The sequence below is a fragment of the Periophthalmus magnuspinnatus genome, chromosome 4, assembly GCF_009829125.3.
Source record: "Periophthalmus magnuspinnatus isolate fPerMag1 chromosome 4, fPerMag1.2.pri, whole genome shotgun sequence".
Lineage (NCBI taxonomy): Eukaryota > Metazoa > Chordata > Actinopteri > Gobiiformes > Gobiidae > Periophthalmus > Periophthalmus magnuspinnatus.
The window spans coordinates 8400780-8427257 of record NC_047129.1 but is presented as its reverse complement, the minus strand read 5'-3'; the positions used below and the strand labels follow the sequence as shown (position 1 = coordinate 8427257).

The 26478-nt window shown below is 38.4% G+C and overlaps 3 protein-coding genes across 6 annotated transcripts in view; 2 read left to right on the top strand and 1 right to left on the bottom strand.

Moving 5' to 3' along the window:
* LOC117369516 (phosphatidylinositol 4-phosphate 5-kinase type-1 gamma) overlaps nucleotides 1-20410 on the top strand; it is a 75142-nt gene extending 54732 nt beyond the window's left edge. The window contains exons 7-18 of one of the 4 annotated variants that reach the window (XM_033965348.2): nucleotides 1894-2193; nucleotides 3421-3623; nucleotides 5541-5624; nucleotides 5735-5783; nucleotides 7892-7976; nucleotides 8631-8801; nucleotides 9276-9417; nucleotides 10093-10125; nucleotides 10323-10442; nucleotides 13074-13308; nucleotides 17526-17609; nucleotides 18270-20410. In XM_033965348.2, the coding sequence (XP_033821239.1) occupies nucleotides 1894-2193; nucleotides 3421-3623; nucleotides 5541-5624; nucleotides 5735-5783; nucleotides 7892-7976; nucleotides 8631-8801; nucleotides 9276-9417; nucleotides 10093-10125; nucleotides 10323-10442; nucleotides 13074-13308; nucleotides 17526-17609; nucleotides 18270-18272 (1509 nt within the window). In that variant the 3' untranslated portion in view covers nucleotides 18273-20410. Of the gene's footprint in view, nucleotides 1-1893; nucleotides 2194-3420; nucleotides 3624-5540; nucleotides 5625-5734; nucleotides 5784-7891; nucleotides 7977-8630; nucleotides 8802-9275; nucleotides 9430-10092; nucleotides 10126-10322; nucleotides 10443-13073; nucleotides 13309-17525; nucleotides 17831-18269 lie in introns of those variants that run through there. The other 3 variants (XM_055221473.1, XM_033965347.2, XM_055221474.1) reach the window with 3 other exon arrangements.
* Nucleotides 20411-21210: 800 nt separating this feature from the next.
* LOC117369666 (ras-related protein Rab-11B-like) lies at nucleotides 21211-23598 on the top strand. Its single transcript, XM_033964975.2, has 5 exons — nucleotides 21211-21345; nucleotides 21930-22125; nucleotides 22203-22396; nucleotides 22468-22548; nucleotides 22622-23598. Exons 1-5 carry the CDS (start codon nucleotides 21306-21308, stop codon nucleotides 22765-22767), a joined length of 657 nt encoding a protein of 218 aa, XP_033820866.1. The 5' UTR covers nucleotides 21211-21305; the 3' UTR covers nucleotides 22768-23598.
* LOC117369993 (ras-related protein Rab-11B-like) lies at nucleotides 23541-26237 on the bottom strand. Its single transcript, XM_033965334.2, has 5 exons — nucleotides 26091-26237; nucleotides 25008-25203; nucleotides 24738-24931; nucleotides 24575-24655; nucleotides 23541-24443 (listed from the first exon to the last, which is right to left on the bottom strand). Exons 1-5 carry the CDS (start codon nucleotides 26128-26130, stop codon nucleotides 24298-24300), a joined length of 657 nt encoding a protein of 218 aa, XP_033821225.1. The 5' UTR covers nucleotides 26131-26237; the 3' UTR covers nucleotides 23541-24297.
* Between the last annotated feature and the right edge of the window lie 241 nt (nucleotides 26238-26478).

Here is a 26478-nt window from a genome sequence, read left to right as displayed (position 1 = left end):
ATGCATAAGGTGATCCTGTTCATACCTTTTAAGCCTGTTTCAGGAATATGAAACATGTCAATAATAATAAGTAATACAATTAGCTAATAATTTGCAAATAATTTGCATTTTTTAAATTGAAAAAGTAATTTAGTCTACTTTTACATTTATTTATATTGTTAGAACACAAGAGTTGGACTACACATATCTACAACCTTTCTGAACTTAGACCCCATCCCTCCATAGCCACAGATGTAGCAATAGAACATATAATGAATAAATTAAGTACTGTGTAATAAAAATCAGTTGAAAACCTTGTGCCTAGAGACAGCATTCAGCTGTGGTTAGTGCGGTCCACATGTCTGCTCCAGCTGACTGAGCAGAGGAGCTTGGCTCAGGGCAGCTCTGTGATGTAACCCACTATCTGCTCTATTATCTGACTCTTCCTCCTGCATCTCCGTCTCGTCACTCTATTCTGACACTCCCAACACACCGCCACCGTCATTTTCTTTATAGTTTATTTGACCTCATCATGTGCTAATCCTCCTTCACTGCTCTTTCTCACTGCTCATGTTTCTGGGCCCTCTCACGTGTCTGTGCTGTGGCTTGTCACTGCACTGGCCTCTTCACATTGACAGAAGGATTGTGTGTGGCTGAGGGCAGAAGATGCCCTTTCTCTGTCTCTCAACCTCTCCTCTCTTTTTGTTGTCTCTCTTCTCTCACTGCCTCTGTCTTCTCCTCTTTCCTGTTTCTCTTGCCCTCTCTTCTTTCTCCCTCACATCCCACTCGCTTCCTCACCCATCTCCCTCCTTTCTCTCTCTTGCTCTATCCCTCCCTCCATCCCTCTTCTCTCTTTGTCTCTGTCTGTCTCTATTCTCCTCTTTCTTCACTTTCTCTTGCCCTTTCTCTCTCTCCTTTCTCCCTCACCTTGCACTCTCTTCCCATCGCCCTCCTTTCTCTTCCTCTATCTCTCCCTCTTCTTTCTCTATCTCTCTCTCACCCTCCCTGTCTCTTCCTCCCTCTCTCGCTCTTTTGCTCTCCCTCTCTGTTTCTCTATTTCTTTTCATTCGAAGGTCATTTGCCCAGAGCTTCTCAGGGCCTGATCCTTTTATCCACACTCCCACATCCTTCATGACTGTTCCCTTTCTGTTTTTTTTTTTGGTTTTTTTTTGGAAATACATTTTATGCTGCCCTGCGAAGTGTTGTGACCATGTTTTTCTTTTTTCTCTAATGCTTGTATTGAGATGAGTAAGCATTCAGACAAATTCAGTTGGAATAGTTGATTAAATTGGTGTGGTAAAAGCCAGATGCATTTTAATTTCAACATACTTTTCTTTCTAGATGAAGCAGCTAAAGGAGAGAGGATAGAAAATTGTATGTTCACTTTTTTAAGTAGTAATGCTGCAGGATTGTAGATACTGAATGCGATAGCCTAGAACATAAAATTTCAAGATAACATATAAACTTATTGTTTTACATTTTATCTTTTTATCAACAAACTTTTATAATGACAAAGTTACAGCATCATTTTACAGAGAACATTCATGCTCAAATCCGGTTGCATAGATTCCTGGTTCCAGAAGGGTTTTTCTGATGTACTTTGGTGGTTCTCTGCTCCTTCTACTTTACCTTCAAATAAAATTTGCATACAAAGCACACATTTAAAGTGCATATATTGAGAATGATTTTCATTTGTACAGTGTGGAATACTAATTAACACAGGATTAAAAATGAATGCGACTATAGATTTTGTCACATACAAGCCAAAGATTTCCTACAAAATCAAATGCAGACCCAAAGACTTCGTCAGTGTTAATGTCTTAATCAATGCTCAAATCCTTTTAAGCTTTTCCTGCACCAAAGCAGTTAATTAGTGTTAATCTTTGGTCAATTATTTCTTTTTGTCTTTTGCAGAACTTAAATCAAAACCCTCGCACTTTGTTGCCCAAGTTTTTCGGGCTCTACTGTGTCCAGTCAGGTGGGAAGAACATTCGAGTGGTGGTCATGAACAATGTGTTGCCGCGGGTGGTCCGCATGCACCTCAAATATGACCTGAAGGGCTCCACGTACAAGAGGCGGGCATCCAAGAAGGAGAGGGAGAAGGCTAAACCCACTTTCAAAGACCTGGACTTTATGCAAGACATCCAAGATGGGCTTATATTGGACCAAGACACTTACAACGCACTGGTGAAGACGCTACAGCGGGACTGCTTGGTAAGATGAGACTGTAAATACACTGCAATCGCAGTACTATGACAACAGACCTAAATGTGGTACTGTATGTTTGGAGAAGGTTGTGTGTGTCTGGAAGAACATGCGATTGAGACAAATGGCTTGCTGATCGCCCCAGGTTCAATACTGAATGGAGCCATTTTGTCTGGAGATTGCATGAACTTTAAGTGACTGCATAAGTTTCCTCCAAAAACATGTACATCAGTTGAGCCTACATGGAGCAGGACCAGTGGGACTCCTGGATAAATAAAGGTTAATATGGTCAAAGAAAAAAAAAGAAAAAACACTGAAAGGACATGACTCCTTTTTGTTAGATTGTGTATCTGCCAACTTGATGATTGAACTCATCCTCCTTGTTGTGCTCTAAAAGCTGTTTTCTCTACTGTGTCTCCCTCTCTCTGAGTTAAATGTGATTCTTTTCTGTCAAGGTGGAGGTACTTCTGTGGCAGGGGTTGTGGAGGTGGTTTATCCATTAAATGCACAGATCAAGATTCTCTACAGGGAAATGGCTCCCATGAAAGAGGCACACACTCGTGGTTGTAGAGAGGAATGGGTTGGATTAAAAGGTTGAGCTAATCAATATGTTAAGGAAAAGAAGTAGACACATAAACAGGGAGGGAGGGGGCCAGTAGTAAAACCAAGATGCTAAGGTTTTTAATCAAATTCAGCGTATGCTGGTTAAACTAGGCAAGGGGAAGGAGGGCAGAAAAACACATTCTTTTATGAGAGTGTATGACATGCATCAAAACCTTCACTATAAATTAGGGGCTTAGACTTTTACAAGGTGTGTGGTCTGTTTTGCAGGGCCTCTCTTGTCTTACAAATCACCACCTTCAGTTTACATTTGCAAAGACTGTGAGGTATAACATTGTAACCACATTCACACAAATGATGTAGAGGAAACGAAGAAACTAATGTGAACTACTTAAAAAGAACAATGCTGGTGTCTGGAATCTGGAAAAATATTGGTCTGTTTTACTGTTTAATGTCACAATGGTACAATGGGCCACTGGGCTATACATTTAAACTGATTCTTATAAAGGTGTCTTTCACGGTACATTCCATAGACTTACATATATAGTCTGTCATATTAGGCACATAACGGAAGCAAGCGTCATGAGGATTGTTTGGTTGTATCGTACTGCAACTTTTTAGACTATGCCTGTCATGTCTGTCATATTTACTTTAACGTGGCGTGTCTATGCTCAGGTGCTGGAGAGTTTTAAGATCATGGACTACAGTCTGCTGCTGGGAGTGCACAACATGGACCAGGCAGAGAGAGAGAGGCAGATGGAGGGTTCCCAGGGAGACGAAAAGCGGCCCGTGGCCCAGCAGAAGGCCCTGTACTCTACCGCCATGGAGTCCATCCAGGGGGGGGCAGCGTGTGGGGGGTCTATAGACACTGACGACACGTGAGTACACACGATATTCCTTTGTCCTTGGACAACTTTTCCTTTTATCAACTCAGTACATAATTCTATGGTTTTGCAAATAATATATATGGATTTTATTTCTTTGTGATGGAAATTTAAGTATATTCTTGTCGCGAAGAAAATATTCTTATCATATGTCTTTAAATGCATTTGATCTGTCAATCTGTCAGACCCAGACCAGACATTAACATGTGTGAAGGCTCTGTCTTTATCTCACAGGAAACTCTATGTTGTTCTACCTGTCTAAGTGCAAAAGTTCATTATTTCATGGGTGTGAAACAAAAATCACTCTTCCTTGGAAATGTATGTAGCTTTGTCATTCTGGTATAAATACTCAGAGCTCAGATGCTTGGGGGGGGACTGAGGACCAGGGGGAGAGATGCTCACTGGTAGAGACTCAGGGAGACTTGGGACGCCGGAAGACGACCAGTCTGTGGCCAGGGGAGGCCTGGGCCCTGTCCTGTCTGTATCTGCTGTAACAAAGAATAAACCTTTTTTTTTTGTATTTCAAAACTCACCGGGCTTCACAAATTGATTACTTTTCATCTAGAATTTAAATTTTTGTATAACACCTAATTTCATTTATATGAGAATTCTTGTTGACTTTGTAGTTAAGAGGGTAGCTAAAGCATCTAAGTGTTTTCACTTATTATTGATTAGTTTAAGTCTACCTGTCTCTCAGAGCATGATGGTGTCTAACCTGCTGGAGAAGAAAGAGGACAACATAGAGCTCCATTTGACAGAAAATCTCTGAATTATAACATTAAGATTGCTCAGATCATCAGAATCAGATTTGATATTGTATTGGCATAGAGACAACTTCTTGTATAATACTACAGATTACTCTTATATTTATCTCTGTGCAAATATTATATGCAAACCAGTCTGGCCTTGTACTCTTCATTTTTACACATTTTATTTATTATTCACAGTATCCACATATACTGCACAGCAAATTCTTTTATACTTAATACATCTTTCCTTTAGCACCTGCTGTAAAATTATCCTCATCTGTCACTCTTAACCACAACTTTGTACTGAAACTGCATACCACACTCCAATGTATGTTACATGCATGATCTCATTATCTCTTTACATTCCCAGAACATATTGCTCTCTGTTATCTAGCAGTTTCTGGTTATTTAATATAAACTATGTTTGCATTTTCTCGAAGGCAGTAACAATAGCTAATTTTTCCTCTAATCTCATTGGCATCAGAATGCATCTTGGGGGCTCTGAACTCTGAGTGCACTGTTGATCTTATGGGCTCCATTGGGACCAGGTCCAGCTGAAGATGGTCTAAACCACTTTACTGACCACTGTATTGGAGGAAAATCTCCAGTTTGACAGCTGGGTCACAGGAAGATAAGGCTTGATGTTGTCTTTTAAACCTCTTATAGACTCGCCTTCCTGTGTATCTTAAGCCTGTATTTGGACAATTATCCACATTGGCCTGAATTCAATAACAGTTATTAGCTTTTAGTTATTGAAACCAGATAATGAGGGCTATGTACGAAGAGAGGTACATTTTGTGAAAGTACATGGGATAAATTAATCTGTTACAAAATTACAAAATTATACATACAATTTACATTATATTAGCTGAGCAGACTCTGCCTTAGGTCCTCCTTATTGAAACACAGAAAGATCAATATTTGCTGTTGATGCTGCTTATGTTGAACTTTACTATTTTAATGCCATTTGCTTTCACTACTAAGTTCTATCTCAATAGATATAATTAACATGTAATTAATTAACATTTATCATTAGATATAATTAACATGTGATAACACTTGATATGACAATGTGTAAAATGTGTAGAATTTTAGTTGTATGGTTTTAAGTAAGAAAATGCTACAAAGTGTTTCACATTTTGGTTCATTCTTTTGGTTTCAGGATGGGTGGTATCCCAGCTGTGAATGGCAAAGGGGAGCGTCTTCTTCTGTACATTGGGATTATCGACATCCTACAGTCCTATAGGTAATTGACTACTCTGAAAATGGAGACTGAGATACACCATGTTTACCACATCACATTGATTTCTTTTGACCGATTGCTGCATTAACTTCTGCTCCTTCTTCTGTGTGCAGACTAATCAAAAAACTGGAGCACACATGGAAGGCCTTGGTTCATGATGGAGTAAGTTCCCTTTTTCACTCAACACGTATCACCCTTATTCTGCCCCGCCCGCTTTTTCCGCAAATGTGGGAATGCCATTCCTTTCAATGGAGAATTTGGGAAAAATTTCGCTGCTAAAATATGATATAAAGTAGGTTGATTTGTGTCAAATGCTTAGTGTTTATGTGCAACAACAAGTCAACAATCCACTGATTCTTTGGAAAGCTTTAAAACGGCTTTGTAGTCCGTATAGAACTTATTTCCTGCCAAAATCGAAAATAGAAAAATTATCTGGCTGTTTGAATGGTATTTTCATACTTTCTATTATTATCTTTTCATCTTATTACTAGGACTACAACATGATTAGACATGAGAATTGGGCCCACTCTAATCATTAATGTTGGAGCCAGTGGTCATAAAGCACCTATTATACCTCTTTCCTTATCAATATGCCTAACAGAGCACCAGATCTGTTTTATTTAAGGTAAGTTAGCCCTATAGTCAGATTGCTAATCGCTATGGAAAAGGAAGACATAATTGTTTGTGGTAAATTTTGTATAATTGCGATAATCACCAACAAAGATAATCACCATTATATCACCAAATTCAAAATACAAAAAGTGAAAGTGCAATGGATAAAGTACGATTCTGTAATAGTTTAAACACAGCTTAGTAATTTGCGTCATTACTAATACCACTCAGTTATTGAATGTGTCATATATTATCAAATATCCAGAAAGCTCTGTTATTTTGGGCCAAGCTAAAATTGCACTAGTAACTTCAAAGGTAGTACTGAGAGCTAATGTTGTAACGGCTAGTGCGGGTGCAGACCAAGGAGTGCAGACTCGGGGCAAGTTGACAGTGTTTATTTACAAAATGGTGAATTTCATTTATAATAGTTCATTTAACACACACGGGGAGCCAGGAAGCGGGAGGCAGACCAGACAGGCGTAGTGCAGAGCAGGGACGGGAAAGCCAGGACCAGAGCAAGGACAGGATCGGGACGAGACCGGGGCAGGCCGGGTCGGCGTAGTCCAGAGAGCGGAAGCCAGGGCAGGAGGCGAGAAGCAAGCCGGAGACCAAGATGGAACAGGAGGCAAGACAGAGGAGTGACTGTACCGGAGCTCGAGCGCAGAGGCAGGAGCAGGAACAAGCGAGAGCAGGAATGTTGACACACAGACGATCACGCCGAGTCTCTGGTCCAAGAGCAGGGGGAAAGACAAACAGACGATCTGACCCCTAGTGTCTTCTGCCGAGCCCTCAAATACTCGGCAGCAGGTGGAGGTAATTGCGCTAATGCGCTCCAGGTGCGCACGGGAGGAGAAGGAACTCCGCCCAGCTCCAGGCTCAGACAGGTGAGGGAGGGGAAAGCACACAGGGAGACAGATACTACAGGCATCATGACAGCTAATTTTATTCTTGAATTGTTATTATCTGAAAATCCAATTCACTCCATGTTTTTCTTTCATTGGTAGTCACTGTACACCAGTGTCTCGAGATTGATTTTGTCTGATGAAATCCCACCACTCCCCTCCTTCATTACTCATCCTCTCTCCCACTTTATTAACACTGAACACATGTACAGTAGATATGTGTAGGAGCAGTCCCCCTAACAACTGTACGTGCGTCATTCTACTGGCCCCCCTGTATGTGACATATGGTGCAAATGCATTTAAAGATGTGAGTAATTAGGATTTCCATTGACGATGTTGCAAAAGGCTAAGTATAGTAATTTGCGGAGGAGTTGTTTTTTTCTCTTTGGCAAATACCAAGTGTCATCTGTCAGTCTTGTGTCAGTGTTATCGCGGCTTGCAGGCGCAGCATAAATAATAGAAAGCCGTGTCTCTGGCCTCTGCTGACTCTGGGCTCCTGTGTTTTCTTTTTTTTGTCTGGTGGTGGAGTGAATATTCATTTAATTCAAAAATATGCAAAAATATATTAAAAGTATGTTTATGTTTTAACAATTATAGCCAAGTTTTTTTTTCACTTTGACCAAACACTGCATCATTCTTTTGCACTCCACCATTTTGTTTATAAACTCTAAAAGACTGTACAGACAATTTGATCCAGTCTGCTTTGATCATTTTACTCATGCACTATTTCTCTCTGATTAATTTGTCTCTCTGCAGGACACTGTGTCTGTGCACCGGCCAGGTTTCTATGCCGACAGGTTTTACAAGTTCATGAGCAACACTGTCTTCAAGAAGAGCTCCTGTAAGTTTGGTCCCGACACTGCCTTACATAGTAACAGAGGTCGAATCAAAGAGAGGCATACATAGGCACACACACACACAGGCATCAAATGCCAGCCTTTTGTCTTTTTTTACTACCAAACCGTGACAGAGGGATTAGATATCGGAGCTCGCTGCCTTATTAGGTGCTGTTTCATGTCATGGATCATGTGGGAGAAAGCCTAAGTTTGATCCCGATGTTTTCTTTTTGAATAAGCTTCAATTATCTGTTAACCATGTGCTTTTTACAAACAGGATAGTTTATTGTTACATAAAAATTGTTACTATAAAAAACCTGACACCCAACAATGTTAAATCATATTTTCCATTTGCTAAAAGGATAAGAGGGTTGTCAAGATTATTCAGGTATTCATCATTATTCAGGTCAATATAATCATAAAAGCTGAAAAAAAAAAATTATGAGAATTTTTAGAATAAAAAATAAATCATTTTAAATCAAACTATACTCAAAAAGTAAACCTGACTGCTTTACTATCCATCTTTGTTCAGTTTACAGTTAACACCAGGTTTGGATAGTTTTGTAGTGTTAAAGTTAGATATGTAGATACATCTTTTTGTTTTTACCCTTTGGTTTGTTCTTATCTATAAATCTAAGTGATATATCTTGTGCCCACAGCTCTGAAGTCATCTCCCTCAAAGAAAGGCCGAGTATCGCTCACGGTGCCCAGCAACAAGTGTCTAATAGGACCCGGGGCAGCGTGGTCGGCCAGTCAGCTAACTTCAGAGAGAGACGAGAACATCTACGATTTGAGAGGAGCACGCAGCTTCCCTACACTCGAGGATGAAGGTTCTGACAAAACAACATACTGACAAAAGACATGGACACTCATAATGCAACAACTATACGTGAATGTAACGCTGGAATCGGACACTATATAAAAGTGGGCCATATGGTACTGGGCTCCAGAGAAAAATATAATACTTTTTAAAAAAGTTGTATATTATTTCTGTTTGGTAGCCTGCCATTATACCCCTGCGTTTACTCAAAAAATACTGTCTGAATGAACCTGTAAACTGCAAACATGAGTATTAAGACCAACTATGCATTTTACACTGAGCTCTGCCCCCTTCCACTGGTCCCTGAAAGAAATCTTATGTTTAGTACTAGTCCTTACAAAATGTTTGGGGTCCATTGATATAAACCAATAAATAATTTAACTGCATTCATTAGTGTAATCTGCTGTTTAATCTGCTGCTAATACTACTGCTACTGTCAATCTTATTTTCTCTTGATTACAAAGTGAAATGTTGTTGTCTCTAGGGCGACCTGATCTTCTTCCTTGTACTCCTCCCTCATTTGAAGAAGCCACAACAGCCTCCATCGCTACTACTCTGTCATCCACAACTTCACTGTCCATCCCCGAGAGATCGCCCTCAGACACAGCCGAGCACCCGCGATACAGGTACAAACTATCGTGCAAATTTTTATGTACAGTTTGCAAAAGAAAATGACACTTTTTGAACCTACCAAATTAAATTATTTGTTTCCCTGCCTGTTTATAACCAAGCCAAAATTCAATAAAATTCTAGTTTAAAGGCAGTATTGCACACAAATCTTGCCCAAGATTGTCATTTGGCATTACATTATCTTATAAACTTGGTTTAATCTTTTTTTTCTTGGCCCACTATTTGATGGGGACATTTCTCTGGTAAAAATAAATATTCTTATTTTACAAAAGAAATAATTGTTAATAATTGATTAGTTCACTAATCCAAAAAATGACTAGTTGACTACTAAAATAACAGATAGTTGTAGGCCTAGTTATCAGAGGTTATAATACTCCCTAAGATGGAAACATGGCCAGTCCTGAATAGACTGTACTACCACAATCTGTTGAGTATTCATGTCTCTTGGTAAAGTTCTCATCCGGAGACTCCTGCCTTTGTTTATAACTCTCAGGCTACTTTAATTATGTCTATAACACTACTAACTATAAACGTCTATCAGACACAAACAAACCAGCAAATACTTGGTCTAGGCAGTTTAGAAATACAAGTATTTTGGGGCAAGTATATTACTACTAGAGTGTCAATAGTCTCTTTGTGCACTACCACTAACACAGTGTTTCTATGTTCAGGCGGCACACCCAGTCCCTCAGCCACGACGTAAGGTGAGTGTTACCACAGTTTTTTTTTTATTTTCTTAGCCTTATAAAACTGGATTTATTTGTTTTTTTACTCATAGCTTCATGTTGTCACTGTGTCTGGGTGTGGTGGGTGGTGGGGAAAAGTCTGTTTATGACTGGGCTCTTTCTCTTGCTCCAGTCTACCTCTGCTCATGTTTTTATGTGTTTTTGGGGGGTTTCAGAACACAGGAGGAGCTTCGGGTGCGAGAGGAGGACCAGCAGACCATCACTGTGGAGGTGGAGTTGAAACGGCCCGATAGTGAACCCACCTTCTCTGTCCCTGAGACACTTCCTAAACTAAGGTAACCTAGCAAGTATTATAATAAGATACAAATATAGTGTAGTCAGTGTGCGATATATGTATGTTACATGCTGTAGATAAGGAATAACATTTTGAAACACTGTCAGGTGAAGTGAATAACAGAGTAGTACCAGTTTTTGGGTCCAATAATTAGAGAGCTAGTCACTATTATATCTTTACATCAACATAAAATTGAAGTTGTGCAATATTAGAGTAATGAGTATATTCAGTTTATTTAAAAAAATAAAAAAAAAGCTGTAGAAAAAAATATTAAATTTAAATAAAAAAGAACAGGTTTGACGATTGGGCCAGAGGTCAGATAATTTCCAAACCCTCTGGTCTCGCATTGTGTTCTAGGTCTTCAGTGGTCTACCTGAACCAGAGAAAAACTCACTAATTTGATTCTCTGAAAAATGTGCGTACAGTAGGGGGCACACTAATTACAGTGTGACCTCAATTACTTCTATGGGTGAGTCAGTACAGTGCAGATTTGTCTCTATAAATAACCTGTCTCACCTGGGCAAAGGCAGGTGTTGGATTAGCACACACTTTCAGACATTATTAAACAGGAGAGCAGCCCGACCTGTTTACCCCTGTGCCGCTTTGGGACATATCTGGACCACAATATTTGGGTTATGAGAAATTGTGCTCATGCATGTAAATAGGCTCTAGTATGTAAAATATGGTCATTTTTTTAATTAACAGTATTTTAATCAACAGTAAATGTTTGACTATTAATTAAAGGATAATTAAAAGGAAAAGCAGTACATTTCGTTCCAATAGCTTAAAATTGCTGTTGCAAATTTAATTGATTGATTTTGCTCTCACCTTTCCTTTTCTTTGCAGCTTTAATTTTTTCTCAATTTTATGTATCTAAAAGATACCAAAACTTATTGTTCATACTTCTGTTTACTTGACCAATATTAATCTGCTTTACAAATATTCTGCATAACAATCCAGTGTCCAGAGCATGTTATATATAAAACAACATTTGGTGGTCTTGTTGGCATCTGGACGTATTTTCAGGTGGGTGGAGAGTTGTGCCTTTTGTTCCTCGAAGCTCCAGATCCTCCTTACCCATTGTCTGAAAGAACACTTCCTCCTGAGTACAGCTTAGAGAGGGGAGCTCCTGTACCTTCTCAAACAGCTCTTGGTTTCCCTTGTTGATCACATAGCCACTACCTTCAGTGCATGTTGTTTGAGTGTTTATTATTGGTGCTCTCTCTATTCAGTGTCATGACAGTAGTCTTGAAATGGTTATGCCGACACTAAGGGAGCAAATATATTGTTAACAAAAACTGTAGACAATAGAACTAGTGGTATTGGCCTTTGTTTAAGAGTATTTATATCATTGAAAGATTTTATATCAATCTTACATATAGGCCTTGTTTTCCATTTAACATAATCTAGACCTACATTCACAATCTGTGTTTAAAATGTACCTGTTGTATGTCTTAGGGCTATATTTTGGCAAATAAAGAAGACGTAAAATAAATTATGGATAGAGCCAAGCCCAATCTGAGAAACTGTCGCAGAGAGTTGGATCAGCAGAGGGATGGATCAGCAGAGGGGCAAATGTGGGGTGTCAGGGTGTGCTTGTCGAGGGAAGTCATGTGCCTAATTGAGTCTGAGGCAAAGGAGGCCATCATTACAGACATGGCCTGAGGCTCTGGAGACGGCAGAATGAAGCGGGAATAACAGAGATGGAGAGCAGCAGGGACAGCGAAAGTCACTGATTTGGCATTATGATTGAAATTACTTATTTAGTCTTTTGAGGGGTGCGGAGATTAGAAACATGAATAAATAAAAGTATGAATATTTGTGTATAATGTATAATGTAATGGTGTGTGTTTGAAAAAAAACATGCATTATTATATTTTAATTATCAAGCTCTGGTTGTATTTTGAAGCAAGAGTAGACTTTTAACATAAAGCTAAAAATTATAGACAAGCGCTTGTGAAGTTTGATAAAGTAGTAGTTTAACTGTGTATAAAAGATCATTTTATAGATTTTAATAATGAGTAGGGCTGTAGTCAACTCCTTGACTCACTAACTTCTCCTTTCTCCTGTTGTCCCATATAAAGTATAATTCAAATAAAGTGATGTCAACTAATACAAATTTTGGACGTCAACTGATTAAATGGCCTAAGGACTACAGCCCCAATAATGAGGTAGAACATTAAATTGCTGTCTTAATTCAGCACAGTACATAATGGGTATGAACAAAGTGAGCACAAACACACAACAAACACAACTGTATTATTTTAAGAGGCCAATAGATTTCTGTGACACTCCTAGTCAAGACAGAACCTGCAAAGCAAAGTGTATATGTGTCAATCTTCTGTAATAGTTGCTGATCTCACACAAACAATACAGGATTGTGAGACAGCAGACGGCTAACTGGCACATCTTTAAGCTTAAGCTGCTAAACCATGCACTCACACAGCTGTAGAGTTTAATGACCCAGTCTTGTCCAATAAAAACAGATGTCAAGTGACCCAATTAATGCCCCCTAATGTAGGAAATTGCTGTGTTTGCGTCTTTAATAGAAAATGTTTTTAAATGGGTTTTCTGTACTGTATGTATATATTTATTATTATATTGTGTGAAAGCCCATCTCCCTTTTTTACAGTGATGTCCAGGAAGTAGACAGTGTCGGAGCAGAGGCAGCAGTCCCGTGCAGCTCCATTGACCCTGAAGTCCCCTGTTCCTCCTCAGCCCCCCTGTGCGCAGACGTGCCCCCCTCCAGCCCAAAGGTGATGGTGGTGGAGGAAGCGGACCCACCAAGCCAAGTGTCCGGATCAGGGTGCACCAGCCAGGCCTCTATCGATGACGAGGATGACGTGCCAATCACAGATATTTACCTTGTAAGGCCCACAAAGCATATGACACATCATAAATAGGTTGCCATAACCTTAAAGGTGGACCATGTAACTTTCTAGTAGGGGGCCCATCACCTACTTGTTTCCATGGAGATGTTACTTTGCCTCAAATGTTTCACAATATGGCATTAAACTTATCTATCCATTTATTCAGTATTTATGAATTCATTGTAACTGTGACCAAGATATGGCCTGTAACTTGGCCTGGCTTGTCTTCATGGAGATAAATAAGGGTAATACTATGGAGCATTTCAGGCAAAGCAATAACAGCTCCACGGAGACAAGCAGGTAGCGGACCCCTCCACCAGAAACGTTACATATCGTACACCTTGAAGTCATTTCATTGTCACATTCATACACATACATATAGTATAGCAATACATTTAAACAAGGAACAGAATAAACAAATACTAATCAAACAAATTAAACCTTATACTAAATATACAGTAATCACACTGAAGCTCATTTTGTCAGCCAAACTGTAATGACCTGTAACATATAATAGAAATACTAAATCCTTTTACCTCATCTGTATTTAGCTGTGTGGTGTTTTCCTAATTTTTACAGAGGCGTTAACAGGAGAATCTCAAAAACCCATTTGAATCCAGCTGGTATGAGAAACATTGTGTGAACTTATTGCTTACAGTTTGCAGTGTTAAATTGGGTTGTGATGTTGAAGTGACTCATAAAAGCATGTTTAGTTCACTGTTTTTTAACATTTCCACTGTTGGTGTGATTTAGGTGCTGTTTTTAACTTTGGAAAACTTTTTCTGCATTGTGAAATGGTGGGTCTACCTACCTTGAATAAAAGGTTTAAAGATTCTGTATAGTGTAAGAGAAAGTAGCCCTTATGTTTACACAGAGAAATAAGGTGACAAGGCTAAATATTTTAGGGGAAATCGCTTAAATATCTAATCTGAAATCCGCAGTTGCTTTGGTGAGTGTCAGGTTCTGTGCCAGTGATCACAGCTACAGATAGGAATGTTCTCACTTAAGAGAGCGTCTACAAGGTGTCTCCTATCAGCAGTTAGACACTCAGGTATATAAAGTCATTGAGTTTGCATGCATGGTATAGGATAGAAAGGACAAGTTACAGGTCAGATCTGTAGGGAGACAAGCTGGCTCACAGTAAGAATGCATGCTTTATAAGGTATTTTTAGCAAGTAAACAACAGTAATAATATACAAACATGTGGTGGAGCACCTTTAAATGTACTTACTGCCCTAAAACTACAGTCCACATGTACTCAGAGAACATAGTACATTTCTCCTTGAATAGGACTACAGCCTTCTGCACTGCTCAGATCTCAGTTGTTATGCCTCGTGGCTCATTCATGCTTCAGAAACAGATGACACACAGCAGCAGGAGGTTCCAGCACCACAGGAGGCAAAGGCAGTAAAATGGAGTTCACTCCAGACACTCCAGGCAATGCAAAAGTCAAAATGAAACCGCCTCTCTCCGCTCAAGTCAAATAGGATGGTAGATTCTCATTTTGAACAAGATAACCAAATCAAAAGTTGAAAAGTTAATAATAATGCCTTACACTTTACAGGCTTGTCAAAGCCTCTCAAAGCGCTACACAGCCCCTCCGACCACCACCTAACATTCACACACACACCACTTTCATACTAGGCAATGTGGGTGAAGTGTGTTGCCTAAGGACACAACGACAGAACTTGGTCCGAGCAGGACTCGATCCGCCGACCTTCGGGTTGGGGGACCAACACTCTAACCACTGAGCCACTGTCGCCCCCATACCACAGTATATCTTTTTTCACATAGTGACAGAAATTTCCCTGGGTATTTTTTTATTTAATCTCTCCATCGTCTAATTTTCATATAAGCATAGGTTGTTCTACAGATAATTCCCAAACAATCAGGCATAACAGGTCAATATGGTTTTCTATCAAATAAAAAAAGAATCATAACTTGTGAATTGAATGAATTCACAAGTTATGATTATGAATGAATTGTGGCTTGGTTTTGGATAAATATATTTGATTCACACACATGACCCGCTGGGTGAAGAAACTGTGGTGTTAGTGAAGCTGGAGTTGAAGACAGGTCGCTCAGTGTGATTGAATAATTTAGCCCGCATTGCCACTCTCATCACTTACTTTCCACCATTCCTCTCCTCCACCTTCTTTACACCTGTTTAAGTTCTTTCATTCATTTTAATGTTATTTCTTTCCATTCCTGTTATTTTTTCTTTATTGTTACATAAATATAATGGTGTGGCAGGAAAAAATTACAGTGTGCCAGACTTGTGAATTTGTCTGTCATCGCTGACTCACTGACATTTGACGCTGCATCCAACACGTTCACAACAATATTTTCTATTTTCACATCTGTGGGCTTTTTTGATTGTGTTATTTCACCTCTGTCATGTGTTCCTCTCTTTTTTCATATTTCTGCTTTTTATTTGTCCATCTGCCATCCACCTCTCCTGTCAGTTTCCTGATGGTAGGACATGGGTGGTGTCTCCTTTTCGCCAAAAGAGGAAATGCCAGCCGAGTTGGCCCGTAAGTGTCTCCAGATAGTGCCCCCAGGCTCGGCTGTTGACACATAAATGACCCCCCCTCCCCCTTCAATAACGATGTAATAGTGTGTAATAGCCTTCCTGTTTGGGGAAACATTATTGCAAATATGAGCAAATTCTTTTTTGTTTTTTTCAATTATGACTTGGTTTGATGGGATAGTATGCACATTGTTTTTTTCAATTATGACTTGGTTTGATGGGATAGTATGCACATTCTAATAGAATGCAGAAAAGTCAAGTATCATATTGATCATATTGTGTGATGATGTATAAGTCATCTATAAAGTAAACACAAATCATCTTCATACAAATCAACACTCGGGAATGAGTCCCTTAGTTCAACATACTCTTAGAAACATAGGCTGAGGCACCTTGATTAGTTAAAACGGAGACGTCATGGACAGGGCACAGACACATTTCAACCTATGTAATCTTCATCAGGGCTTAGCAGATATTTACTTAGCTTCTGTGGCTTTATTATTCTTAGTCCTGTGTTGGAAAAATACTCACCCCATTTATCTAACCCTTTTGAGTTTGAAATATCTTGATGCAACATACATAGTTTGATTTCATTTTTAGATAATTTTGCTTTTAAATTATTGTGCTTTGTGTAAACAAATATGTCTCTGTTGCTGGCTGTTTTTTGTTTGCTCTGAAGGTGTGTTAGTGTGGTTTGTAGTGTAAAAATGCCTATATACTCCCTGTGGTGAAAAGACAGCATTACTGTAGGCGGAAAAACAAAAGACGAGGAGTTGGTTCTTTATTTGATTTAGTTGCTTACTGACAGCTCGCTTCATCCCTCTAGCATCAGAGTGGATCTTGTGTGTAAAAAAGGCAGTCAGCTTTCTAGACCAACCAGACATAACATTATAACAACTGACGGAAATGAAGACTAGATTCAAAATAACTAAAATATGCTTAGATATATTATTAAAAAATAAACATAATTTCAAAGGCAAAGTATCAACATTTTAATGCAAGAGTAGAGCAAAGGGGATAGACCAGACTCAAGGAGAATTAATGAAACTTTGATTGGTCTGATCAAAGATAAATTGGCTTTAATTTTAATGCTGAGGATTAATGATGATATTAAGTAAACAACATTTATATGTTACTTGAGTTTTTGGATTCCCAAATAATACACACATTGTCATAATGCTATGTCTGATTGGTGTTTTGTGATTGCGGTTGGTACCAGCAGTTCATAAAGACATAAGCAACGCATTGTTAAGGTCTGCTGGATGAGGAAGCTGCTTGTGACCCTCCTAGCATCCATCTCCTCCCTTCCTCCCTACCCTCTTCCCGCTCCTCATACTCCCTGTTTTGGCTGCAGCACCTCATCTTTCACAAATGGGGCAATTTAGAGATGTCAAAAACACATCTAGACATGTTACTGCATTCCCTTTCTCAGTAATGCATCTTTATGTACTTTTCTAACTGCTAAAAGGATTACCACATCCTTTTTTATACATTTTGACTTGATGTTTCAAATCACACTTTCCAATATTCCAATATCTCTCAGCATCTCCTAATGCATCCCTAACTTTCATTTCCTGTCTTGTCCTCTCTTCTTGTCTATCTCCCTGCCTGCCCCTGCTGCTTGTCTGTGTGGCCCTTTCCCTCTGTCTCTCTGGCGCCCTCTGCTGTGGTGGGTGTGTAAAAGCCTCCAGAGGACAAGACCTGGGTGTATTCTCCGCTACACTATGAGTCTGAGGCCGTGCCAGATGGGGATTGGGAAAAAGAGACAGTAAGTGATGACAAAAGTAGTTTCTTTGAGGATGAGGTGACTAGGTTTAAGGTATAAGAAGTATAGGCTACAGTAGGAATTACTCATCTGCATCAAGACATTTTCATCAGTGCCATTTAGTCCACCATGACCAGTCATCAAAGTCTGTCTAACAACAAACTGCTCAATACTTTCCACATATATCTATTTACAGGCTTCAGAGGGAGGGGCTATTTCAGCCACATGTTGCTACACATGCCCAATATACTTTAATTTTTGAAGAGCAGCTGTTGCAACTGTCTTTATGTACTCTGACTGGAATCTTGTAGGAATGAACTATAAGAAGTATGCAAATAAGCGGCAAAGCACCAAAAGAATAGTGGATCTTTTACACCGAAGCTTCGTTAATTAAGCCTAGAAATCGCCTTTTCTTATTCAAATACAGGCTCAGTCCAGCTTTGCTACCAATTATAATAAAGTCAATAAGCAGGCAATATACTTTCTGTGGAATAAAACAACATGCTAAAATAATATTAACTTTTCTGCTGCCTTCATTCTGGTACCTGCACCTCATTTTGAAAACAGTTGCTCCAGAATGGTTGTTTTTTGTAATTATAACCTAATTTTGGTCACAAAATATGTGTTTACATGACACTAATCTGACTTCCTTTTCCCTCACAGTAAACCCTGACTGAAACATCTCAGCGATGGGAGAAGCTGGTCTGCGATCCAGACTTCAGCAGTGGCCCCAGGATCTCGGTCTAGACATGGATTTATGAACTTTAAAGACTGAATCCTCCAGAGGTCAAAGGTGACTCCAGTCCTGTGGGGAAGATCCTGACATTGAGGACAACATCACAAAAGTTGAATCGCTGAGTGAATATGTGTTATAAGTGTACCATAATGCTCTAGTTGTAAGTGTCCAACATCAAAATACTTTTCTGTGTCTTTTCATGCACTGTACAAGGTCCAGTTTGACTAACTCCACAAAGCAATTTATTACTAAACTACAACTCGGCCAATGATACTGATACTGAAGATCTAAATGTGGCATTGACGTTTGTAAACTGTGTGCTGTCTCTTACCAGCAAAAAGCAGTGTCCACCCAAGAGACCACTGATTTTATTGTGCCAAGTATCAATGTGGATCGAAATCTTCACCACAAATACACCATAAATAATTGGTCTATGGATGTTTGTTTGCCGTTATTATTTGTATTAAATGTTTTTTTATTTTTATTTATTGTTTTTCTCATTTAACTGAACATTTCATTTATTATTTGCACCCAAAGAGATTTTAAGACTCTTTTTTCTTAGTTCTTACATTACTAGTATTGTTATGTAAATTCAGTGTTATTGCATCCCTCACAATTTAGTTTATTCTTTCTTTCTTTCACAAATCCATTTTTCATAGTAGGAGTCATTACTATTTGCTTTTACCTTTCTCTACATCTTCTCTTATCGACATCGCTGGACTCATAAAAAATTGTATGGTTGTCATGTTTACATTTTTTGAAAAAAATAATAATTTTGGGACAATTCTCTTAAAATTTTCACCTCATCACTACAACTAGTCCACTGGATAACTCAGAAGTTGTTGTTCTGCTTTCACTTGTGTATGAGTTATCTGTCTATTGAATGAAGTATGCCATAGTTTATGAATGGGTTGAATGTTGAAAAGGGGACATATGCAGTGGCCAAAAAGTACATTGCAGATACATCTAAATTTAGTCACGTGGGGAAATGTGGATTTGTTTCAGCAGTTACTATTTTAAAAGAAACAGGTATACATTATTTTTTGGATGCTCCTTCTGTTACAAGCCTTTACATTTGTTTTGTTTTTGTGCATTAAATATAATTGGTAAAATTTTTATTTTACCCATAAACAAAATATTGAAATAATTCCACATTTCCATGATAAACTTTTACTGTTGTGCTACTGTATTTTGATCAAAATGTTGTTTTTGTTTTCTACTAAAAGATGTTTTTAAATGTAATATCAAAGCTAACAGGCATCTTTACTACTGACACAAGTGGAAAGTCTATGTTGTTTAATTTGTGTACATTTTGTGCATTTGTTTCAGTAGCAGGACATATCAGTATCACTCGAGATGTAAAATAGTTTAACTCATTAGATGTGCAGTTGTAAACATCTCACTTTTGTTCACCAGACTGAGACAAGAGCAGCAATATTGTGTACGATCTTTTCAGTTGATGCCTTATTGAAAAAACATGGGCCTGTTGTTTTTTCACTTGTGTTGGTGTATTTTATTTAGTAGTCTTTAGTCGTGCTCCTTAGAATGTGTACATAAAATTATAAATACATATATAAAGATATACAAATATATTTTCCATTTGAATCGGAGAATATTATTTTTATTTGTGTTTATTTTTGCTGCTGGGCAAAAAACAATTGCAATCTAATACATTTTCTGTATCATATTCTTGTGTGTTCAATGAGGAGCAGCTGCTGTATATTTAGGTTCATAATCTTGAGCTGTTACTTTGTAAAAATGTCCCCAAAAAATAATGGACAGATCAGTGGGATCTACTGTAAAACATGCAAATCTATAGAGATTCTTCCAACTGTTCTGCTGTGTTTGTTGTGTATATGTTTTTTGTTGTGTGCTCTCATCCAATAGAGTGGGTCCTTTGCAGAGACATAGCATGATTTCCAATGAATATGCATATCAGAATTGTGTATTTATGTATATCTGTTGTACATTCATCTATTTACGAGTGCGGATAAATAGATGGCTACGTGTGTGTGTGCGCGTGTGTCTGGACTCAATCAAAATGAAAACAAAATAAAAGATGTTCTATAAGAAATTTCCATGTGTTATTTTTATTTATTTATTTAATTAAAAAAAAACTGCAATGGATGTGTAATATTATCTTTAAGAAATAAATACATTATCTTCCTTTACGTTTCTTCTGAGAAATAAAAAAAATTAATAAGGGACTAACACTAAAGGTAATTATGTTTGGATAATTACTAAAGCTATTATAAGAAAATGGTAAAAAGAAAGTCACAAGAACTCCTTCTCGCCTGCCATAAGACTATACTATAAAGAGGTTTATGGCAGATGAAGATTTGAAGAGACCTACAATCTGAATTTCCCTTGAGGAATAAATAGTCTTTTTGATTTGATTTTGATCAAAAGGAGCTGCTATAGTGATTAACTGTATTTTTATTCAATATTGTATGACTGGAATATCTCTCGGTGTAGCAGGTGTGTAATGAGACTACAGTGAGATCATCACATGACAGAAGACAACACCTCTGTAGTGACGAGTCTGCCTCCAGTGTCTATTTTTTATCCCTTAAGCTTATATTCAATGGGGCTGACTATGACTAAGAGGCTAATCGTCTCAGTTAAGCTGAACTGTTGAGTTGTTTTTCTTGATTAAGTAGATTTTGATTGTTTAGCAACATGCATATATCCATTTTCTGCTGAAGTAGATGATACACTATTGCCCAATTGTCAATTTATGGTAATTTATTTACGAGCGTCACATTTAGGAGCTCAAGAAACCCTCCTTATCTCACTTTTCTTATCCATGATTGGTAAATTTGGTTGTCAGTCAAAACAATGACATCTCTGATTGGTCAAAACGGTCGCTGTCAGGCTCACGTGCTCATTCCCTTCCTGATCAGCGTCTGCGTACAGTGTCTTGTTTTTATTTCTGAAACGTCGTCCATAAGGGAGTATTTAAAATGGGAGCTAGGGATGACGAGTACGACTACTTATTTAAAGGTATTTTCCAAATGAGTAACTAGTCAGTACGTTGTTGTTTCGTGTTAAAAACTTAGCAGCGGTAGTGAGGAAGTGTCCCTCCCCGATTAGCTAAGCATTCGTTATGCTAATGTTAGCTTCTCCAAAAGTAGCAAAAACAACAGTTCAGCTGTAACTTAACAATACAAGGAAAAACTTTGTTTTATTTCTACAAAACTTTTGCAGAGCTCTACAGTTTATGCTATACTCTTCAGTAAAGTTTCGTATCAAGTACATTCTTGGGCAATTTTACGCAATTCAAAAGTAGCCGCTCTGTCTATAACCATGACTTAGTCAGCGGGACGTATCATCTTTACTGTCTTCATTTACGCTTTTGGATGTTGACTTTATGTTGCCAAAGACATATTTCCATATATTACATTGTAATGTGTCTTTATAGTGTTGATGTCAAACTTTAGTCGTTTCTGGTATGTTATTTCTTCCCATTTTAAAATGTGTACATGTGTTCTATATTTACTGAAGAGTTATTTGGTGACCTGTAATAAAGTGAAGCCTGTGCAGAGCATCATGAAATGTTCACTTTTATTTGCTTATTCTGATTTTAGTGGTGTTGATTGGCGACTCAGGGGTGGGGAAGAGTAACCTTTTGTCACGATTCACAAGAAATGAGTTTAACCTGGAGAGCAAGAGCACAATTGGAGTGGAATTTGCCACCAGGAGCATTCAGGTGGATGGCAAGACGATAAAGGCCCAGATCTGGGACACAGCGGGACAGGAGCGCTACAGAGCCATCACTTCAGCGTGAGTGAGACTTTCTTTTAATTCCGTACATTTAGTTGTGGAATGTTAATGTTGACCTGTCCTGTTTTTTTCTGCAGGTATTACCGAGGGGCAGTGGGGGCTCTTCTAGTGTATGACATTGCCAAGCACCTAACATATGAAAATGTAGAGCGTTGGCTGAAGGAGCTCAGGGACCACGCCGACAACAATATTGTCATAATGTTAGTAGGAAACAAAAGTGATCTGCGCCACCTCAGAGCTGTGCCCACAGATGAGGCCCGAGCCTTCTCAGGTATTCTACATTAAATGAGGATGCATTATCTTACATATCGTATAATCCTGATTATTTTTCATGTCTTTCAGAAAAGAATACACTCTCATTTATTGAAACTTCAGCATTGGACTCAACAAATGTTGAAGAAGCTTTCAAGAACATACTCACAGGTATTGACACTAGGGATTTGTAATGAGCCCTTTCAGGACACCAATGCACTAATCTGCTGTTATTGTTTTACAGAGATTTACCGTATTGTGTCCCAGAAACAGATTTCTGATCGATCTGGACACGACGACTCTCCTGGAAATAACGTTGTGGATATAAATGTTCCATCCACGACAGATGGACAGCGAGGCAACAAACTGCCCTGCTGCCAGAGCGCCTGACACCTCTTTGTTCCTTACACACCTTTTATTATTACCTCTGCATTCTGTCGAGCATCCAGCTGCTGTCACAATCAAACACCAGAAACACGTGGCTGTAGTCTCACATTCCTCATGCTGGGTTCCTCTTTGATCAGTCTCTGTCTTCCTCTGGTTTTGAATGTGTTTGAATTTCTTGGAGGCACACAAGCCTATTTGGAGTCAAATCTGAGGCTGCAGTGAGTTTTTGTGTGATGATTCTATTGACCCACTCTCATTGAAGAGTGGAGAGGGATCACTAAGCTTATTGTGCTCTGAGTGATCTGTCATCAACAGTAACACAGACCCAATCTGCCTTTTGCATCAGGGTTAAAGACTCTAGTGTTAAGAATTACATCAGATTTTTCTGATTGCCTATTTTTCTCCTGCACTGCGCCTGTTGTGGCATGACCCAGAGTCTGGGCTGGTAGTGTCTAACTCCAAAATGGGTAGGTGTACAATGTAAACTTTCTGTGTGCATCTTTGTGTTTAATTCTAGTACACCAAAGCAAGTCTCATCAGTGTCTTTTTCAGGTCTGATAAGACAGTAAATTATAACTGTTGAAAGCAATAAATTAAATACTAGTCACTTAGAATAAATGTCTATCAATATAGCTTTTTGAAGCCAGTCTATTGCACTTGCGTCCTCTTATTTCAGCGAAACAAATCATTGCTTTGTGCATATTTTTGTCTGCTCTCAAGGGAAACGTGGTTGCACTCTTGAAGTTTGGGTTCTGTCTGTGGACCATGCGAAAGATGTAATTAAAGGCTTTATTTGCAATTTGACACTACAAATAATAAATTCACATTGTTGAATTGTCTTGTATTATTTTACAACAATGCATGTAGAAAAATAGTTTTGCTTTTTGGTTTTAAGGTTAACTTACTTGGAATGAGCCAACCACTGCAAAATAACTTACAAAGCAAGAATAGTTACTAAGTTTTGGAGTTGTAAGCAGAACAATAGGAATTAAACATTTTTCAACCATTTTATTGCAAAAGCATGTTTAACTGGGAGTAAAACAAGGGCAAATAAGCCAGCTATTTTCAATAAATACGTCAATAGAAGATATTTGGCATGAACATGCAAAAGATGGAGTTATGAGAAAGCACTGTAAAAACTTGTCTAAACTGTTAGTAATCATACATTTACTTTCGGCAGTTCATTTACACAGCACCATCTAGTGGGAACTATTGATATTGTACCAACGTTTTGTAAAAGTTGACTTGCGAGATTTTTCATTTGTCAGGGGCCTACCCCAGTGAAACAGCTACATTCAGGACTTTTTAAGACAGTTATAGCTGAGTGCTACATTGGCATAAGTGGCTTAAAACCTCAATATATGACAAATACTTTATTATTACTAATTATGGCAAAGTAGAAGAGCACATGTGAAAATGTAAAATAAAATAACAAAAGAAAAGTAAAAATCCAAAGGTAACAAACAAAGTACATGGCCTTGAGAACAGAAAGTGCATGGGTGATGTGGTGAGTAGAGATAAAGTCACTGAGCCTCACAGACTCTGGCAGCACTGCAATTTGCTCCCCTTTTGACCGTCTGTTGTCGGTGGGACACTGATGTCCACTACGTTGTTTCGTGGAGATTCATCGTGAGCAGATCTGTCAGCTATCTGCTTTTGTGATACTATACGATATATTTCTGGGAGGACAAAATAGAGAAAAATATGGAAAGAAATAGTAAAATTCATATTCAGTACTTGGAGCATTTCTGAGGTAAGAGATAGGTTGCATGTTTAAAAATCACAGCTTCTACATTTAAGACTTTCCTACCTGTTAAAATGTTTTTAAAGGCTTCTTCTACATTTGTGGAATCCAAAGCAGAGGTCTCAATAAATGACAAAGTGTTCTTTTCTGAAATAATAATGTGAAAGTTTAAAATCAAACTTCTACCTTCTTTGCTTTTTTAGCTCAGTTTTGTGTTTCTTCAGCATACCTGCAAAAGCACGGGCCTCATCTGTGGGCACAGCTCTGAGGTGGCGCAGATCACTTTTGTTTCCTACTAACATTATGATGATGTTGTTGTCAGCGTGGTCCCTGAGCTCCTTCAGCCAACGCTCTATATTTTCATATGTTAGGTGCTTGGCGATGTCATACACTAGAAGAGCCCCCACTGCCCCTCGGTAATACCTGTAGAAAAATCGGGACAGGTCAATACTGACTTTCTACAACTAAATGCACTGAATTTAAAGAAAGTCCAACTCACGCTGAAGTGATGGCTCTGTAGCGCTCCTGTCCTGCTGTATCCCAGATCTGGGCCTTTATCGTCTTGCCATCCACCTGGATGCTCCTGGTAGCAAACTCCACTCCGATTGTGCTCTTGCTCTCCAGGTTAAACTCATTTCTTGTGAATCGTGACAAAAGGTTACTCTTCCCAACTCCTGAGTCACCAATCAACACCACTAAAATCACAACAAAAAAGTTTAATTAGTATCTAAAACCATTTGGAAGCAAACCTTCCCGAGTGTTAGTCAAGACAGAAAGCTCTGATTTTCCACTCAGACACTTAACAGACATTCCTATATTTGGAGTGAAGCAGCAAGAAGATGTCAAAACATGTCTCCTATGAAATCCAAGTCAACAGTTTGTCATGTCCTTTGTTTTTGGGTTGGCTTTTCACCATTACAATTCTAACAATCAATTCTAGAGTAGATCTGATAAATTTAAGAAGAATCCTCAAAATAGATTTTTTTTTTTTTTTTTTAAGTTACAATAAGACCTGATGTAAACCATAACAGTACAATCTTTCATAATTTATGACTAACATTTAACTTTTTGAATTATGTTGAAACTCTCTTCTATTTTAGATGTCTAGTTTATAAAGAATCATGATTTTACTGCAGTAACTAAATCACATTACAACCTTCCTCTTTTTGGTCACGGAAATGGGAGTCTGACCCGGTACCTCCGACAGTTTCTGCCGTGTCAACAGCTGCTCCTTTACCTTTAATGTTAAAACCAGTCAGTTGCACGATTATAACTTTTTAAACGATGCCTTAAATTTCTCCACCCATAGAAGCAGAAGAGCTGTGCTAACGTATAACATTAAATACATAAAATATTAGTAAGCCTGTTGTATTGCTGTTGCCAATATGTAATTTAAGATTCGGCTGCCCGAATTAATACATTTTCAAGATCTGTTGTAAAACTCCTTGCTTATTACATTAGCTTCCTGCTAACGGATGACATTTACAAGAGCAATGACGCTAGCTGGGTTAGCTCAAAGCTCAGGTGGATGACTTTTTGGCCTTTGCTTATACATATAGTTTTATCGCTTCAATCCTCTTACCTTTAAATAAAAAGTCATACTCATCGTCTCGGTTCCCCATGGTTTATCCCGACCACCCCTCTCCGGTTGCGGTGATATCGTGAGTTTCCTCCGGTCTCCCGCAGCTCCCTGGTCCGGTGTTCCGGGAAATTCTGATCCCCCTGATTCTCTCCCCCCCCTATTGTATCGCTACAAAAAGGCGGAGAAAAATGTTGCTCATTGTCTTTTCTTAACAAGTAATGCTTTTACGTGAATCTGATAAATAAAAACTCACTAACGGTTTGGAATCTAATAACTTTAAAATAATTTTAAACAAAAAAAAGTATTAGCATGGAAGTACAGTGAATCGAAGGTAGCAAAACTCCTTGTGGTTATTATTATTATTATTATTATTATTATTATTATTATT

Bases quoted from the DNA above. Each gene is read 5' to 3' on its own strand.
- LOC117369666 (XM_033964975.2), top strand. From the start codon at position 21,306: ATGGGAGCTAGGGATGACGAGTACGACTACTTATTTAAAG. The intron at 21,346-21,929 runs GTATTTTCCAAA...TTCTGATTTTAG, and splicing joins GTACGACTACTTATTTAAAG to TGGTGTTGATTGGCGACTCA. The intron at 22,549-22,621 runs GTATTGACACTA...ATTGTTTTACAG, and splicing joins TTTCAAGAACATACTCACAG to AGATTTACCGTATTGTGTCC.
- LOC117369993 (XM_033965334.2), bottom strand. From the start codon at position 26,130: ATGGGGAACCGAGACGATGAGTATGACTTTTTATTTAAAG. The intron at 24,656-24,737 runs GTATGCTGAAGA...TTATTATTTCAG, and splicing joins TGAGGCCCGTGCTTTTGCAG to AAAAGAACACTTTGTCATTT. The intron at 24,444-24,574 runs GTAGGAAAGTCT...TTGTCCTCCCAG, and splicing joins CTTTAAAAACATTTTAACAG to AAATATATCGTATAGTATCA.